The sequence below is a fragment of the Helianthus annuus genome, chromosome 1 (genome assembly GCF_002127325.2).
Source record: "Helianthus annuus cultivar XRQ/B chromosome 1, HanXRQr2.0-SUNRISE, whole genome shotgun sequence".
Taxonomy (NCBI): domain Eukaryota; kingdom Viridiplantae; phylum Streptophyta; class Magnoliopsida; order Asterales; family Asteraceae; genus Helianthus; species Helianthus annuus.
Genome location: NC_035433.2, coordinates 39,583,097 through 39,599,941, shown reverse-complemented (window position 1 = coordinate 39,599,941; position 16,845 = coordinate 39,583,097). Strand labels below are relative to the sequence as shown.

At 42.2% G+C, this 16,845-nt stretch overlaps 1 protein-coding gene across 1 annotated transcript; it reads right to left on the bottom strand.

Annotated features, from left to right (window-relative positions):
- Positions 1-12,613: 12,613 nt before the first annotated feature.
- On the bottom strand, positions 12,614-14,338 carry LOC110877628. The gene is made up of 2 exons (XM_022125816.1): positions 13,711-14,338; positions 12,614-13,491 (listed from the first exon to the last, which is right to left on the bottom strand). The coding sequence occupies exons 1-2, from the start codon at positions 14,336-14,338 to the stop codon at positions 12,614-12,616; spliced, it is 1,506 nt and encodes a 501-aa protein (XP_021981508.1).
- Between the last annotated feature and the right edge of the window lie 2,507 nt (positions 14,339-16,845).

The window sequence follows — 16,845 nt, the reverse complement described above, 5'->3', positions numbered from 1 at the left end:
CGAATTCACGTGGGAGGTTGAAGCCACGATGAAAGAAAAATACCCTTATTTATTTCAGTAAATCTCGGGTCGAGATTTATTTTAAGGGGGTGAGGATGTAACACCTCGAAATTTTGTGTCCAATAATGTGTTAACACGTGTCATGAGTTTACACGTGGCATTAAATATTAAATAAAGGACTAAAGTTGACAAACCTTGAAAGTATGTAAATTCGAGGGTTATAAATCTCAACGAAGGGTAAATATCCTGCATAGTAACCCTAAATGATGCCCGTACCTTCAAACGAATAAATCATGGATCGTACGGAACGAAACATGGGAGAAAGTGAGAGATTACAAGCTACAGGGGTTAATTGTGTCAACATGTTTAATTTATACCTCTGATTGACCCTTTGATGAACCCGAGGCTTTGTAACAGTAAAATACGCTCACTAGAATATACTATATAAATTTCGCGAAGTTCCGTTTTAAAACGAGAAAGTTATGATCAAATTCGTAGGCGAGGGGTTGAAAGCGTCAACAATAAAAGTTAAGGCTTTTCGGATAGTAATTAAACTAACCGGGGACTTAACAATGCGGGTAAAAGTCAAAAGGCCCTTCATTGTAAATAATCGAGGGCCAAATCGCAAAGTTACCCCTTTGAAACCGAAAGGTCAGGTTAATCATTACAAAAGATTTGAAAATCTTGTTTAGCCCTCAGGCGGGCCGCATTGAAGATATGCATGAGCTGATGCGGGCCGCGCGCCATCTGTAGATTTGGTTTCTGACATTAGGATCCAGGCGGCCCGCGTGTGAGTTGCTTGAATCCTAATGAGGGTCGCGTGAAAGTGCCACGAGGGCCAAATCGCAAAGTTACCCCTTTGAAACCGAAAGGTCAGGTTAATCATTACAAAAGATTTGAAAATCTTGTTTAGCCCTCAGGCGGGCCGCATTGAAGATATGCATGAGCTGATGCGGGCCGCGCGCCATCTGTAGATTTGGTTTCTGACATTAGGATCCAGGCGGCCCGCGTGTGAGTTGCTTGAATCCTAATGAGGGTCGCGTGAAAGTGCCAGATGCAGAATACTTGGACAGACTTGCTGTTTGAACTTGTGAACGATCATTGAGGCAATTAATGAAGCATGGGCGCCCTCTACATGACCCCTAGCACCTTAGGACACGTGCTGATCATCCATGGACCCTTGTAGGTTGAGTTGTAATGATCCTATGCCAATATTTTCACTATAAAAGCCAATGCATTGTGCACAAATGAAACACACCTCAAATCTGCATTCTAGTCCATCTCTAGAGATCTAAACCATTCTTCTATCATCCCTAGTCGTGCACCAAGCTTCTGTAAGTGTGCTTAACCTTTTATGGCTTAGTTTTTGCTTAGTTTAGCTCAAAAGTCAATCCGTCGTAATTAACGATTGACTTTGCGATAAATCACAATTGGTCGAGTGATTTGTCGAATCAAAGATAGTTATATGTTGGTAATCGTGTGGGCTATAAACCCCTAAAAGGGCACCCTCTGATTCCCACTCTAACTAGTCCAAATGTCGAGTCAAACGTGCTTAGAAAAAGTCAACAGAAATGCTATTTTGCGATCTCTTGCATAATCGGTAATGTAGGTGATATGTAACCTGTTTAAACACTTATAAAACATGATAACAAGTATATTAACTAGTCTAAGCTTGTTTGATCCGACGATTTATTGTTTTGACTCGGTTCGGAGCCGAAAGTCGCAAAAGCTTTGACTTTTGCTTTGACTTCAGTTCTGACCCGTTAAAGTTTGATTTAGATATGCCTTAGGACTCTCTTAGGACCAGGTTACATGATGGTATAAACCTCTGTGACCGGTTCGTTGTTTGTCCGAGTCTTTTACACATTTCCGTTAAATGCTTAAAAGTTGACCGTAACTCCCTTTTTGATTTAAAACGAGAATTTCAGACATGTGAAAGAATCATAACCTTAGTTACTTATTTCTAAGCATGTCCCTAAAATTTCACGTCAATCCGAGGTCCAGAGTAGGAGTTATGCTAAATAGCGCAAATTACGGAAACTTTAGTAATTTAATAGCGCAATTAGCGTAACGCCTATCTAAACCCGGATTTCGACACCAAACCTTTTATTCACTGATGTAAAATAATATTTTGGGATTTTTAAAGATTTTTAATTATTTTTAACCTGCTCATAAACCTCTTTTATAATCTTTAAAAAGACCGAAATACCCCTACGGGGCATAATATGAACTTAAACTCGTTACGGGCATTATGGAAGGTATCCTACTGATACCACAACCTCTTTAAAGTATATTAACTTAGGAAACCAGTGTAGGACTCTTACGGTTACCCATTACGCCTTTTGCGTGCACGGTTCGGCTTATGTAACTAGTTTACATAAACTAGCCGAAACGGGTCAAACCATATTGTTTTGACCCCAAATCCAGAGTGTGATTATTATACCCATATAAAACAAGTCTTCAAACTTGTTGGGTCAAAATCACATTCCATTCACGGTTTCCGCCTATCACGCGATTAAACCGTATCTATCCTTGAAACTGACCGGTCTAACTAAATTAAAAGACCCGTTAGGATTCTAAAAGGTTATATTAAAACCTTCGTTCCAGATTAGGGGACCAGTAAAAGCTATCTGCAATTTATTTCGATTAAGGATTTATACTTGCAAAGGTAAATACTTTTAACTTATTTTCTGTTATACGGGCTTCGGTTACGGTACATAGTATACCGCTTGATCGGGCATCAAATTCTCCACAGTTAAGTGGGTACTTGAATAAATTTGATCGGCTCGTTTAAAAAGTCTTGTTACTTAAAAGCCTTTGGGGGTTAATGACCATGTCCCGGATATCCCTGGCATCATTTTACGAAATGGCCATGACCTAAGCGCGGAGTGTAGGCATACACTCGTTAGTGCATAAATAGTCGATATGGTGTGTCTATTGATCTTTAACCCGGACTTGATCCGGGCTACTGAACGCATAAGGAACATGTAATTCGTTCACAAGATTATATATTTAAATAATTCTCCCAAGTTATAAAAGAGTTTGTGCCTTGTGCATTTAAATCAATTTTAATAAACATTTTTCAAAAAGTGTCGGTTGAATGTATTTACCAGTGTAAACTGACGTATTTTCCCAAAAAGATTAAATGCAGGTACTAAACGTAATTGGCTGGCTATATCTCCTTAGCATCTTAAAAGAGTCTCGCAAGCTTAAGGATGCCTTCGTCTGTTGAACAATACTTTTGTTATTATTATTGATCCCCTGTGGATTTTATTTCAACAATGGTGATACTTTGATATTACAGTTAATGTTGAAATATATTTATCTTTATGCTTCCGCTGTGCATTCATATATTGTGTGGTTTGACTATATTGTTGCCGACTACGTCACGATAATCCCCGACCGGGCCCACCGGTGAGACACGTGGAAATCGGGGTGTGACAACATGTGACACAACATAGGAAGTCACCAAACCATAGGCATTTTTCTAGTTGTCGATTCACGACTTAGACACAAAAACACTACTAGGTACTAGTTGTCACCAAGAGTGGGGCTGCCCTACACCCGTTAGATCTAACCTTTTGTTCTGCGGTCTAAGTATGTACACGATTAATGGTGCTTATGGTACCCTATTCGTGACACGATTTCTCGTATCATTACAATCAACATAAAGTTGAGCGACTTCATAGTTTGTTTGTGAAAGATTTGAAATAAATCTTTTTGAATAACCTGTTTTTGAAGTATTGTTGAGAAAACGAATTTAAAATCATTTTCTTGTCATGTTGTATGGAAACTTTGTATGAAAACATGGTATGTATCTTGTCTAAATCAGGTGTTCTTGTATCAATCAAGTATTCTCGTATAAATCAAGTATTCTTGTATAAATCATGTATTCTTGTATAAATTAGGTATTATTGTATGTATCATGTTTTCATGTATAAATCATGTATTCTTGTATGTATCATGTTGTTAATGGGTTGCAAGGCCATTAACATGTGACACAACATAGGAAGTCACCAAACCATAGGCATTTTTCTAGTTGTCGATTTACGACTGAGACACAAAAACACTACTCGGTACTAGTTGTCACCAAGAGTGGGGCTGCCCTACACCCGTTAGATCTAACTTTTTGTTCTGCGGTCTAAGTATGTACACGATTAATGGTGCTTATGGTACCCTATTCGTGACACGATTTCTCGTATCATTACTCAAACGCATCATACTTGGTACTAGTTATCACCAAGAGTGCTTCTTGTTTTTGTATTCATCATACCATAGTTTAATGTACCTTTCGGTACTTGTATTTTTCCGTATTTTAGAAAACTAGAATTCGTGTGTATGCATATTTCGAAAAATATGCTTGTTTGAAAAACCAGTATAAAACATAAGCTTTTCGTAAACCATTTGTGTCAGTAAAACTTGCTTGTAAAATGGTTTAGAAATATGTAATTCTTGTATGCTTTGTAAAAAGTGCATGTCTTTCCACCCCGAAAACATTTAGAAAAATGTAAAATCGTAAAAAGGTGGGGTTATGAACTCACCTGAATATTGAATATTCCTGTGCAAAGCTAGCTATATATGACTTTGTGATGTCGTTTCCAAGACTTGACTTGCTAGTGTACGTTTCTACAATATTCCAAATCATGGAATATCTTATAAGTTTCTAAATGAAAGCGGTAACTAAACTACGTGTCACCGAGCTCTACCAAATCGCTAATCCAAACGATTCGAGGGTAATTTGTCAACTTAACGAAAATGGTTGAGTTATACTTGTGTAAGTCTTGTTTAATGTCGGTGATGATCACTAAGTTTCGGAAATACTTAGTTTTCGTGAGATTAAAAGTATGTAAACATATCGAAAGTATTTCGTTAGTCGTCTCTGCAAGTCATGCATCTATGTAACGAATGCTTTTATAATATATAACGTACTCGTATTATATATTGTGCCTTGTATGATAGTTATCAAAATATGGTTTTTGCCGTTTAGGCGTTTTGTAATAAATATAAAAGTTATATTTATTTTATAAAAGATTTATCGAGTCGTTGCATGTTTCAAATAAATACATACTATATTTATTCTTGTAAATGAGTACGAGTTGCTTAAGATTCGAAACAAATATAAAGCTATATTTATTTTTATAGACGAAATCATGTCGTTTGATATTTAAAACAAATATAAAGTATATTTATTTTAATGAAACGGTTTCGTATTGTTCAATGTTTGAAATAAATATAAGATATATTTATTTTTACAAAACGATTTCGTGTAGTACGAAAGTTTGAAATAAATATAATAATTATATTTATTTTTTAAATTAGTTCGTGTCATCGTCGTTTTAGTTGTAAGGTATCGTCAAAAGTAATTATACATTTCTATTTGTTTGTATAAAGATTATTTGAATCCGATACTTTCGTTTTTATAATAAGACGCGCTTTGGTTTAACGTATTTTCTCGAAAAACGGGCAGAGTTTCCTCTGTTTTTGGATTAACCCGACAATAAAAAGTTGTCGTATTTTATCAAACTCAACAATAATTCATTCAAACAATATATAAAGTTTTATCAATACGACCAGAATGAAACGTAACTGAATTATAATGAATTGGTTCGAGCTCGTTCACGACATTAATAAAAATCTTAAAATTAGTGTAAATAATATTCGTTCTAAATTTTTACCGAGTCCTTCGCGTCGAGTCGTCGGACAGTTTGACCGAGTTGACCCGGCTGTCCCGTTTGGCTGATTTGACTCGAACCCGCATCTCAAACCGAGACCCGAACTCAAACAAATTCTGCTCTTGACCATGTTTGACTGCCTTTGGCTCGAACCGTCTGACCCGAAACCGAACCCGCTCACCGAACCATCTGACCCGAAACATAACCCGAATCATGCTTGAATCTGGACCCGAAACTTGAACATAACATCATCATCATCATCATCATCATCATCATCATCATCGGTCTTCAGTCTTATCTCCGTCACCGGCTCCGCTGGTTTCACCGGCCGGAGTCCGGTCGACTTTCTTTTAGAGAGACAGAACGAGAGAGGAGGGGAGGGGTCTTACCACTGAAATCTCGTCGGATAATAACAAGGACCGCCTGAATCGAGACAGGGACCGCTGGTTAAAATAACCGACCGCTGGTTAAAAACAAGCCGACCACCGGTTCGCCGGTTCTCTTTCTCTCATTCAGTCTCTCTCTCTCTCTCTCTTCGCCTCTCATCTTCAGCCGTCGCTCACCACCACCCGATAACGGTGGTGGTGGTGGTCAGTCCGTCAAGGAGAAAAGGGGGAGGGGGTATGTGCGTGGTTCAGGGGTGATGAGGGAAGGAGGAAGGTGGTCGAGGTGAGATTCGTCGGAGAAGAAAGGGCCGCCGGAAAACTCCCACCGCCGCCCCAGTTTGCCGGAGGGAGAGAGGGTGTTCTGGTGTGTGTGTCTGTTTGCTTTTGTGGAATGAAAAGAAAAGAACTAACAGTTCTTATTTATAAGCAGGTTGGGTTTTGTGGGTTTTGGGCTTGGGCCCAAGGCCCACAAGCCCAATCTCGTGTTATTAGTGGCCCGTGAAAACCTACAAGCCTGTTTTCGAACCCCGAGTCTTGTAAGATATAACGAAATATATTTTTAGAACCGAAATCACGTAAAATGTATGCTTGTAGATGGTTTTTGACGTGCTCGTTCGTCGTTGCGTTAAATCGCGCAAAACGCGTCGTTTGCCGTTTAAATCCGTTTGTCGATCCGGTTTCGAACACGCTTACTAAAATTTAATTATGAAGCTAGGATATATTGTAAAAAATTTAATATTTTTCGGCGTTGTCAGTATTGCGTACTGTATCAGTTCGTTGTCGTTGATGTTCCGCAGATTCCACGCGAATCTTCATACGCGTACTGTAAAGTCGGATAAACGTTCCTCGGCACTCCAAAGGCCTAATTAAGCTAATTTCTGCTGTAAACACTATTTATTGTCGCGTTAATCGCTTGTTAATCACGTAATTAAGAGCCGTAAATTACCGGTTGTCACTCTAGCTTTGATGTTCTTGATTTTGATTTGGAGGATCATGGCGAAGATGAAGTTCCTCTAATGAAGCAAGTGGCTCCCTCGGCTCAAGAGATCCGGCTTGCAATTCCGCAAAACACATCCGACAAGCCGCTGCAGAAGCTACTTCTTCCCTTCCAATGCCTACAAAAGGTGCTGCTGGTTCCTCCGGATCTCAGGCTGGTAAGAAGTCAATTTTAGACGACGTGGACAGTGATCTGTAGATTCGTAGCTTGGATGAAGCCCTTCAGTATCGTCCTTCTTCTGCTTCTTTGAAGAGTAAAGGTGTCATGCCGGATATGGATCGGAAAGCTCTTACTCGTAAGAGGAAAAATGAACTGTTACAGATCCGTTCTTCCGATCCTCTTCCTATGCCGAGGTCGAAGAAGATTAAAAAAGGTTCCTCTCATTCTGGCAGTGATGTGATGGTTGAATTGGATGAGCACCGTACTGGTGGCAAGTTTTCTAGGGAGGAAGCCGCACGGGCTCGATCTGAACCAACTCCTACATTTTCTGGTAGTTTTCTTCCCATTAATGAAGTGGAGAGTATGGAGACGGTGACTACGAGCAAGGAGAAAGAAAAAACTCATGGTGAACCAAAGACGGTGACTTTTTCAGGTACGATTTTGGACTCATCTTTGGGTCCGGACCGTTTCAGTGATGACGAGGAGGACCAAGTGTCTACTCTTCCTTCATCTTGGTTCGGACCTGAGTTGATGTCCTTTTTTCGATATGCATATGCATTCTCGGATGATATGGAGATCGACCTGTCAACGGCTGGGGAGAAGTTCGTTCCGGATTGGGATATCCGAAATAAAGATTCAGTGATGGATGAGCTTGTTGCAAGAACTTTTCTCTTTAATATCAGTACTACGCTGGACCATGCCAGGAGCCGAAGATTGAAAAACCAAGATCTGGGTGCCATGGTTCTGTCTAATCAAGCTCAGTCGAATATTTTTGTGACGGAGCTTTACCGGAGGTGGGTCGAAGCGGAGTCAGTAAGGGAAAGTTTGGAAAAGGAGACCCACTCTTTGAAACGCAGGATTCAGAGGGCTCCGGATACAGAGAAGAAGATTGCACAGCTCACTCAAGACCTTCAGGCTCAATAAGAGAAGGTCAAGTCCTTGATTACTCAGAATCAATCATCCCCGGCAGCTACGGCCTCTGCGGCGGAAGATCGTGATAGGATATCGGTTGAGTTAAAAAGTTTCTCCGAATCTATGAAGCAGAAGGACGAAGAGCATAAGACGGTTTTGGCGAAGATGGAAGAGTCTTTTACGAACACTCGTTTGGCTTATGCGAACATGATGGCTGGTATGTACCTTGCTTGACTTAATCACTCTTTCATTTTACTATTTCTTACTAACACTCTGGTTAGAGCGGGATGTGCTTAAATCAGGGGAGGCCGATTTGAAGGCCCAGATCGAAGAGATGAAAGGGAATGAGGAAGAGATCAACGCAGAGAATGCGGCTTTACAGGCTAAGGTGGATGACCTTCAAGCAACCAAGACGTGGTTACTTTCGGAAGGAGCCAAACTTCTTGCCAAGAACATTCATAAAGGTCCGGAGATGACTGTTGATGTTGCTGCTGTTAATAATGCAATGAGCGCCGTGGGTGTTAACTCGGGTCTTCAAAACGGATACATTCATGCTTTGAGGAAGAAACCTCGGTATGCCGAGGTTCCGATGCTGAACCGAAACACTGGTGAAGAGTTAAGTGCGGCGATTACTTGTTTTGATACCCTTACCTTCCCTGTGGTGGAAGATCTTCCGAAGCTCGTGCACGAACCGCTGTCCAAGATCAAAGACGCTCTCTCTTTTGCGAGCGGAGGATCTTCGAAAGAATGAGGTGGACATGCCTGGCTTCTTGGGGAATGCACCTTAGAAAGTTTTTAGTTTGTTTAACTATCTTTTTTAGAAGGTGGACACATCCGATAATTTGGGATATGCACCTTGTTTTGATTCGAGATGAATGTAATGATGTTCTTACCGTACTTGACAATTATCCTTTTAACATGTAAACAGTTTTTATATCTTCCGGTTATATCAATCCGGTTAATTTTGATGTAATCACATCTTTGTGCATGCGTCCATGCTTTTTGTGCTTACGTTTCTCTTTTTTAGAACGTTCTTTTTAAGGTATGGATCCGATTTGTTTTGTTCTTAGGATAATTTTTAAGTGAAGGAAAGAATACGAACGATGCCAGTTCGTCCTTTCCTTTTAGGGTTAGTATCCCTGATTCGGCCGATGATCATTTATGTGTTGCAACCTGTTAATGATAGAAATTTTTAGCATTGTATTTAATCTATCCGGAGTATACTTCTTTGGTTAACACATGGTAAAAACATTTAAAATAATCTACAGGTAAAACCCTCCGCAGTTCTTGGAAATATTAGATTGTTTTGTGCGGGTAAAACCATCCGCATTACAGGGAAAGTAAACATGATGGAGGTCGTGGCCTCCGTATTACAAATTTATTTTGAAACATCAAGAAGCTTTTCAAAGAAAACATTTCTTGAGGTGCGCTCCATTCCAGGTACGAGGGACGAGGGTTCTGTCCATCCTACTGAGCGTGTAAGCACCATCCTTTCCCGCAGTATTAATTTGGTAAGGGCCTTCCCACTTCAGAGTCATTTTCCCCGTACCCTCAGCCATACTTGCCTCGTTGCTTCGCATAACGTAATCTCCAATCTTGAACCGGACCTCCTTCACTTTTGAGTTGTAATGTTTTTCCAACTCTTTTTTATACTTTGCTTCTCGGATAGCCGCAAGTTCTTTTCTTTCTTCGGTCTGGTCGAGGTTTAGGCGAAGTTGTTCGTTCTCTTCTTGGCTCTGCTGCATGCGAGGGGTAGGTATCCCTACTTCTGTGGGGATGACCGCTTCCGTACCGTACGTTAAGCTGAAAGGAGTTTCCCTCGTGCTTGTTTTTGGCATCGTTCGGTGAGCCCACAGGACGTGCGGAAGTTCATCTGCCCAAGAAACGCCTTCTTTCCCCAGACGTTTTTTATGCCTTCCACAAGACTGCGGTTGGCTCTTTCTACCTGCCCATTGGCCTGGGGATGGGCAACTGAAGCAAAATTTTGTTCACTGTGCATTCTTTCGCACCAAGCTTCGAATGGTTTTTCTGCGAACTGCTTCCCATTGTCATTGACTATACAGAGCGGCATTCCATATCTGCACACTATGTTTTCCCAAACGAATCTCAGTACTTGATCCCCGGTGATAGTTCGGAGAGGTTTGGCCTCAATCCACTTTGTAAAGTAATCTATGGCTACCAACAAGAACCTCACTCCTGCGGTGGAAACAGGGAAAGGACCGATGATGTCAATCCCCCACTTCTGAAACGGCCATGCAGAAGTTACAGGGACAAGGTTGTTTTTAGCTTGGTGACTGATGGGAGCATGCCGCTGACAATCTTCACATGCTTGCAATTCATTAATAGCGCTCTGATGCATGCCCGGCCAAAAGTATCCAGCGTTCATAGCCTTGGCCACGACCGTTCTTAGTCCGGAGTGGATGCCGCATATCCCCTAGTGGATTTCCCTTATGACGTAACTGGCCTCTTCCGGAATTAAGCATTTAAGGAGCGGACCTAAAAAGGTCTTTCGATAAAGTTTTCCGTCATGGACCTGATATTGTAATGCCTTTACCTTCATCTTCCGGGCTTGGCCTTTTTCCTCCGGAAGCGTGCCGTCTCTCGGGTATTCTAGGATTGGGGTCATCCATGATTTTTCCTGTACGGAGATTGACATTACGGACTTCGTCTGATGGATGACCGGAGCTTGCAAAGTTTCGACTAGCACTTCCTTGGACAAGTGACAGAATGCTAAGGACGCAAGCTTGCTTAGAGCGTCCGCCTTTTTGTTCTTGCTCCGTGGTATGTGAACTATTTTGCAAGAGTCAAAGGAGGAGATTAAATTGTTAACTTGCTTTAGGTACTAGATCATGCTTTCTTCTCGTGCTTCGTACTCTCCGCTGACCTGATTGGCGACTAGTAATGAATCAACATGGGCTAGTACGGAGGTTGCACCAGCCTTAGCTGCGGTTTGGAGTCCTGCGAGAAGGGCTTCATACTCTGCTTCGTTATTTGAAGTTTTGAACTCAAAACATAGGGCATAAGTATATTCTATCCCTTCCGGATCTATCAAAATTAGATCGGCTCCCAACCCTTCTTTACTGGAGGCTCCGTCTGTATATAAGTTCCGTACCTTCGAGAGGGCGGGTTTTTCTTTGGTGCTTTCTCCGGTTGGTACCTCCGTAAGAAAATCTGCCACAGCCTGGCCTTTTACCGGACCTCTAGTTCGGTAAGTAATATCAAAAGCGCTGAGTTCGATCGCCCATTTGGTAAGACGTCCGGAAACTTCTGGATTCCTGAGAATTTGCTGAATCTAAAGGTCGGTCTGCACTTCTATATTGAAAGCTTGAAAATACCTTCGGAGACGTCTGGATGCATGCACCATTGCAAGTGCCAGTTTCTCAATTATCGGGTACCGAGTTTCATAATCTTTTAGAATGTGGCTTACATAGTAAACCGGTATTTGTGCTTGGTTCCGGTGCACCACAAGTACTGCACTGATGGCAAAATGTGAAGTGGAGAGATAAACAGTGACGGTTTCTCTGGTAATTGGAGCGGTCAGAGTGGGTAAGGACCCAAGACAAACTTTCAACTCCTGGAATGCTGAATCGGCCTCCGTCGTCCATTCTATCTGACCCTTTCCGGTTCGTTTTTTTCAGTACATTCATGAAGGGAATGGTTCGATCGGCCGCTTTTGAGACGAAACGATGGAAAGCTTCCAACTTACCATTCAATGATTGAATTTCCTAGACCGTTTTAGGAGGTTGCATGGAGATCACCGCTTTGATCTTATCCGGATGTGCCTGAATTCCGGATTGAGTTATCCATACGCCAAGAAACTTCCCTTCTTCTAAACAAAAGGAACTTTTTTTTTTGGGATTAAGCTTGAGGTTGATACTCCGAAGCCTAGCGAAGGTTTCGAGTATGTCATCGATCATACTATCTTTGGATTGACTTTTGATGACCAGATCATCTACGTAAATCTCTAAGTTCCTTCTGATCTGATCCTTGAATGCTTTATCCATTAACCTCTGATACGTAGCTCCGGCGTTCTTTAAACCAAATGGCATTTTAGTATAACAGAAGAGCCCTTCATTTGTTATAAATGCCGTCTTATCTTCGTCTTCCAAAGCCATCTATATTTGGTGGTAACCTTTATATGCGTCCAAGAAGCATTTAAGACGAAAGCTACACACATTACCGGGTTTTTTAGATCCTTCGGACACGAATTGTTTAGATCAGAAAAATCTACACACATTGTTTAGATCAGAGGGTAGCAATCCTTCAGACACGATTGTTTAGATCAGAAAAATCTACACACATTCTCCAGGTGTTGTCTTTTTTGTTACCATTACCGATTACCGGGTTGGAGACCCATGTTTGATACCGCACTTCCCTGATAATTCCGGCGCTCAGTAGTTTTCGTACATCTTCGGAGATGGCTTTGTGACGGGCTGGAGCCATGTTTCTTTTTCTTTGAGCGACTGGTTTTGCTGAATGTGACACTTTCAACTTGTGTTCGGCCAGACACCGGGAACTCCGACCATGTCAGAAGTTTGCCATGCAAACACATCAAGTAAACTAGACAGAAGTTTCCGTAGTCGTTTTTTGGTACGCTCAGGGAGCTGGGCCCCCACGGCAATTTTATGTTCCGGGAAATGTGGATGTATAGCCCACTCCTCCGTAAGGAGGGCCGGAGGTTGTACATTACCCTTGCTTTGTCGTATTTCAGCTACGCACATTGTTGATTCGGAGTGCAAAGTTGCTACTCCTGCTTCGGTGGGAAACTTTAATGACCCATGAATGGTACAGCTGATAATACCGAAAGCGCACATCACTGGTCTTCCAAGTATGACGTTGTGGATGGACCTTGCTCCCACCGCTAGGTATGTCAAGTTTACGGTTCTGACCAGGTTTCCGGCTCCCAATGTTGTTGGTAGAGTGATCTGTCCAATTGGCTGTACCACCTCTCCGGAGAAGCTTACCAATGGCATAGAGACTTGTATCAGTTTTGCTTTGGTTTGCGGAGCTAATTGTTGGAAACACTGTTGGTACATGATCTCAGTGGCACTTCCGCTGTCAACATATATCCTCCGGACCTTGTGGCCTGCTATTATCGCAGACACTATGATTGGTCCGTCCTGGATTTCTCCAGGGGTAATTGGAGGGAAAGCGATCGTTTGTTGCATCCAAGCAGCCATGTGATGATCGGATCGCTTAATGCCTTGGTTATCTACCTTTCTGATCATGCAGATTGCTGGTTGGTTGTTCGGATTATCTGCCGAATTCCCTGAAGATTTTCCTTCTTTTACTTCTTTTACCAAATGTGACAGCTTACCAGGTCGCACTGCTTTTTCTATTTCTTGCTTTAGGGACCAGCAATCGTCTGTATTATGGCCTCGCGCATGATGGTAATCACAATATTTTTTGGAGTTCTTGTCACCTGGATTTCGGAGCCTTGGTGGGGCGGGGAAGTTTGCTCCTTCGGCACTGAGGATTTCACTGGGGGTTTTAGAAAGATCCGATAGATTGTAAAATCTTGATCCGGAACTTCTTCCCCGCTAAGGCCTATCGTTTCTGCTGTAAGGGTGTGGTCGTCCCTTACTTCCGGACGGAGTTTTATCGAATACAGACCCACCATTTTTCTTCCAGGAGGACATCTTATGATCTGACTCTGGTGCTGGATTACATGCTTTTTTCCCCTGAGCGAAAGCTCTGGCTCGCTCCATGAGTACTTCCATTGTCTTCGGGAGATTTTCGTGTAATTTTTCGACCAGTTGGTTATTCCGTACGCCGTGACAGAATCCAGAGATCCTTAACTGGTCAACTACCCCGCTGATCTGCATACTTTCTTGATTGAATCGGTCGATGAAGCTATCCAAAGATTCCCCATCTTTTCTCTGGATGTTGTGAACTTCGGTGATTTCTTTGGAGTAGTGTCGTTGTTGGCTAAAGTTCTGGAGGAATAGCCCTCTGAATTCCTCAAAGTTGTTGATTTCTCCTTCGTTCAACGCATCAAACCACACCCGAGCAGCCCCGGTTAGCGTTTGTGCGAACATGAAGCACCATGCCGGCATCGGCCATTGTTCTACTCGTGCAGCCGCATCGAAGTCAAACATGTGATCATCCGGATCAGTTGTACCGTCATATTTCTTTACTGTGGTAGGTATTTTGAGCTTCAGAGGGAGCTTTGCGTGCATGATGCGAGCACTGAATTTGGACTTAGCAGTCATGGAAACCGGATGATACGGCTTGGTGATGGTCCGGAGGAACCCTGCACATTAACTACCTCTATTTAATTTCGCATCATCATGGCTAGAGATGGTCCGGAGGAACCCTGCACATATCCACTATAAGTTTCCGAAGTAACAACTGTGGAGAAAGGAGGAGAGGCGAAAATCGCAGGACCCATAGTCCTTACTGGAGTTTCATCATGAAAGAGCCTGGTTCGTAAACCGAGGATCTCTTCATCTCTAGCCTGTTAGGCTTTTAATCTTCGTAGAAGACTTGCATTTTTGGAAAGGAATTCCGCATCAAACTCTGATGTTTGTGAAGTGGGTATTAATATGAATGGCAAAGTTGTTCCTGGTCCCGAGCTCAAAGGAGCTGAAACTGTGGAAACGATACTTGTCGGTGCTGTAGTTTGTGTACTACCAGTTATGGATCTCGAATTCATAGAACCCGAAGCCGCCATAGATCTGTTCATTGCTCAAGAAATACATTAATAGTGAAGGACCGTGAGCTGTGAAATCGGATGGCGCCAATTGAAGAACCAAAGAATCGAGTTTAGGCCGGAGCCTATAATCGAGGGTTTGGATCATATAAGAGAGCTGGAGAATCGTCCTGCAAAACAGAAAACCGTTAGGCTCGCCGCAGAGATGGGATGGCCCCTCTGCGACCACCCTCCGGCGTGAGGATAAGTATTGGTAGAGAGAGGAAGTAGAGAGAGGAAATAAGGGCGAAGGTTTAGAAAATCGTACTTGGCCTTGTACTTGATGGGGTATTTATAATGGTCAACTGATATGACGTCATCCATCCAGACGCACTTGAATGGAGGTTCGTCCTCGGAGTTATGGGGGGAATGGACATATCTGAGACGTCCGTTCAAGTGGAGTTTGGTTCGTCCCAAGAGATCATGTCCGGCCTCGGATATGTATCTTCACTACGGTTCCCTGTAGGATGGATTTAAATAGAGGCACATGGTCATGGGTGGCCGCACATACAAGGAGATGGGGTCCACTGTCTTTTCTTTTCAAAATTGTGCGGTTAGAATGGGAATCAGGAGTGTGCAGTCATATGTGCGATATGGGCCAGAGGGAATGTGTGGTGCGCGGCCCAACTGAAATCTAGGCTTAGTGTCCTCTAAAAAGAATAATAACAATAATACTCAATTTTAATCATATGAAAAAACAAATCACTTCAATTAATTAGTTGTTTAAGCATATTGTTTTCGATATCAAATGTTGACCAAACACACAATGACAGAAAAAGGAAAAAGAAGTAGTACGAGGTGAAACGCGAGGTATCACATTATCCCCATGTTAATAGAAATTTCGTCCAGAAATTTAGTGTATGGATACTGGACAATTAAGTGTTTGTATGGGGTGTCACATCATATCTCAGTTATTTGGGAATTTCGTCCCGAAATTCCTCAGTGACTTCATTATTGGAATCTTTATCTTTAAACAGTTGTGGGTACTTGCGCATCATTTGGTCTTCTCTTTTTCCTAGGTAAACTCTGGGCCATAGCGAGGATTCCAATGAACACGGACAATAGGTATCTTGCTGCCTTAAGCGTGGAACCCGATCCATAATTTCAACTGGTTCCTCGACGAAACGCAACTGATCATCAATAGTGAGTTCCTTAAAAGGAAAGATAAGAGTCTCATCTGACAGACACTTCTTCAGATTCGACACGTGGAACACGTTGTGTACCGCACTTAGCTCCTCCGGCAGATTCAGTTTATAAGCTACCTTACCGATTCTCTCGGTTATTTCAAAAGGTCCAACATATCACGGATTAAGCTTGCCCTTTTTCCAAAATGTACCACACCTTTCCAAGGTGAAACTTTTAGCAGAACCTGGTCCAAAATTTGGAACTCCAAGGGTTTCCTACGCTTATCCGCGTAGCTTTTCTGACGGTCGCATGCTGCCGCCATGCGTTGTCTTTTCAGGGAAATCTTTTCCATCGTGTCGACTATGAGTTCCAGACTGGTAATTTGGCTTTCGCCAACTTCCATCTAACACAATGGAGAACGACATTTACGTCCGTACAATGCCTCAAATGGAGCTGCCTGAATGCTAGTGTGGTAACTGTTGTTGTAAGAGAATTCTACCAATGGTAGGTGTCTTTCCCATCCATTTCCAAAATCAATAACACATGCTCACAGCATGTCTTCGAGTGTTTAGATGGTGCGTTCGGTTTGACCATCACTCTATGGGTGATAAGCAGTGCTCATGCCTAAACGTGAGCCAAAGGATCTATGCGTAGCTTGCCATAATTCAGAAGTAAAACGTGGGTCACGATCGGAGATGATAGAAGTTGGCACTCCGTGCCTGGCAACTATTTCTTTCAAATAGATGGCTGCAAGTATTGAGTACTTGTCTGTTTCTTTGATCGCAAGGAAGTGTGCAAACTTGGTTAAGCAATCTACGATCACCCAAATGGTATCTTTTCCACTTTGAGACCTTGGTAAGCTAGTAACAAAATCCATGGAAATCTTTTCCCATTTCCAGGTTG

Bases quoted from the DNA above. Each gene is read 5' to 3' on its own strand.
- LOC110877628 (XM_022125816.1), bottom strand. From the start codon at position 14,338: ATGACTGCTAAGTCCAAATTCAGTGCTCGCATCATGCACGCAAAGCTC. The intron at 13,492-13,710 runs GTAAGGGACGAC...GCCATAATACAG, and splicing joins CGATAAAACTCCGTCCGGAA to ACGATTGCTGGTCCCTAAAG.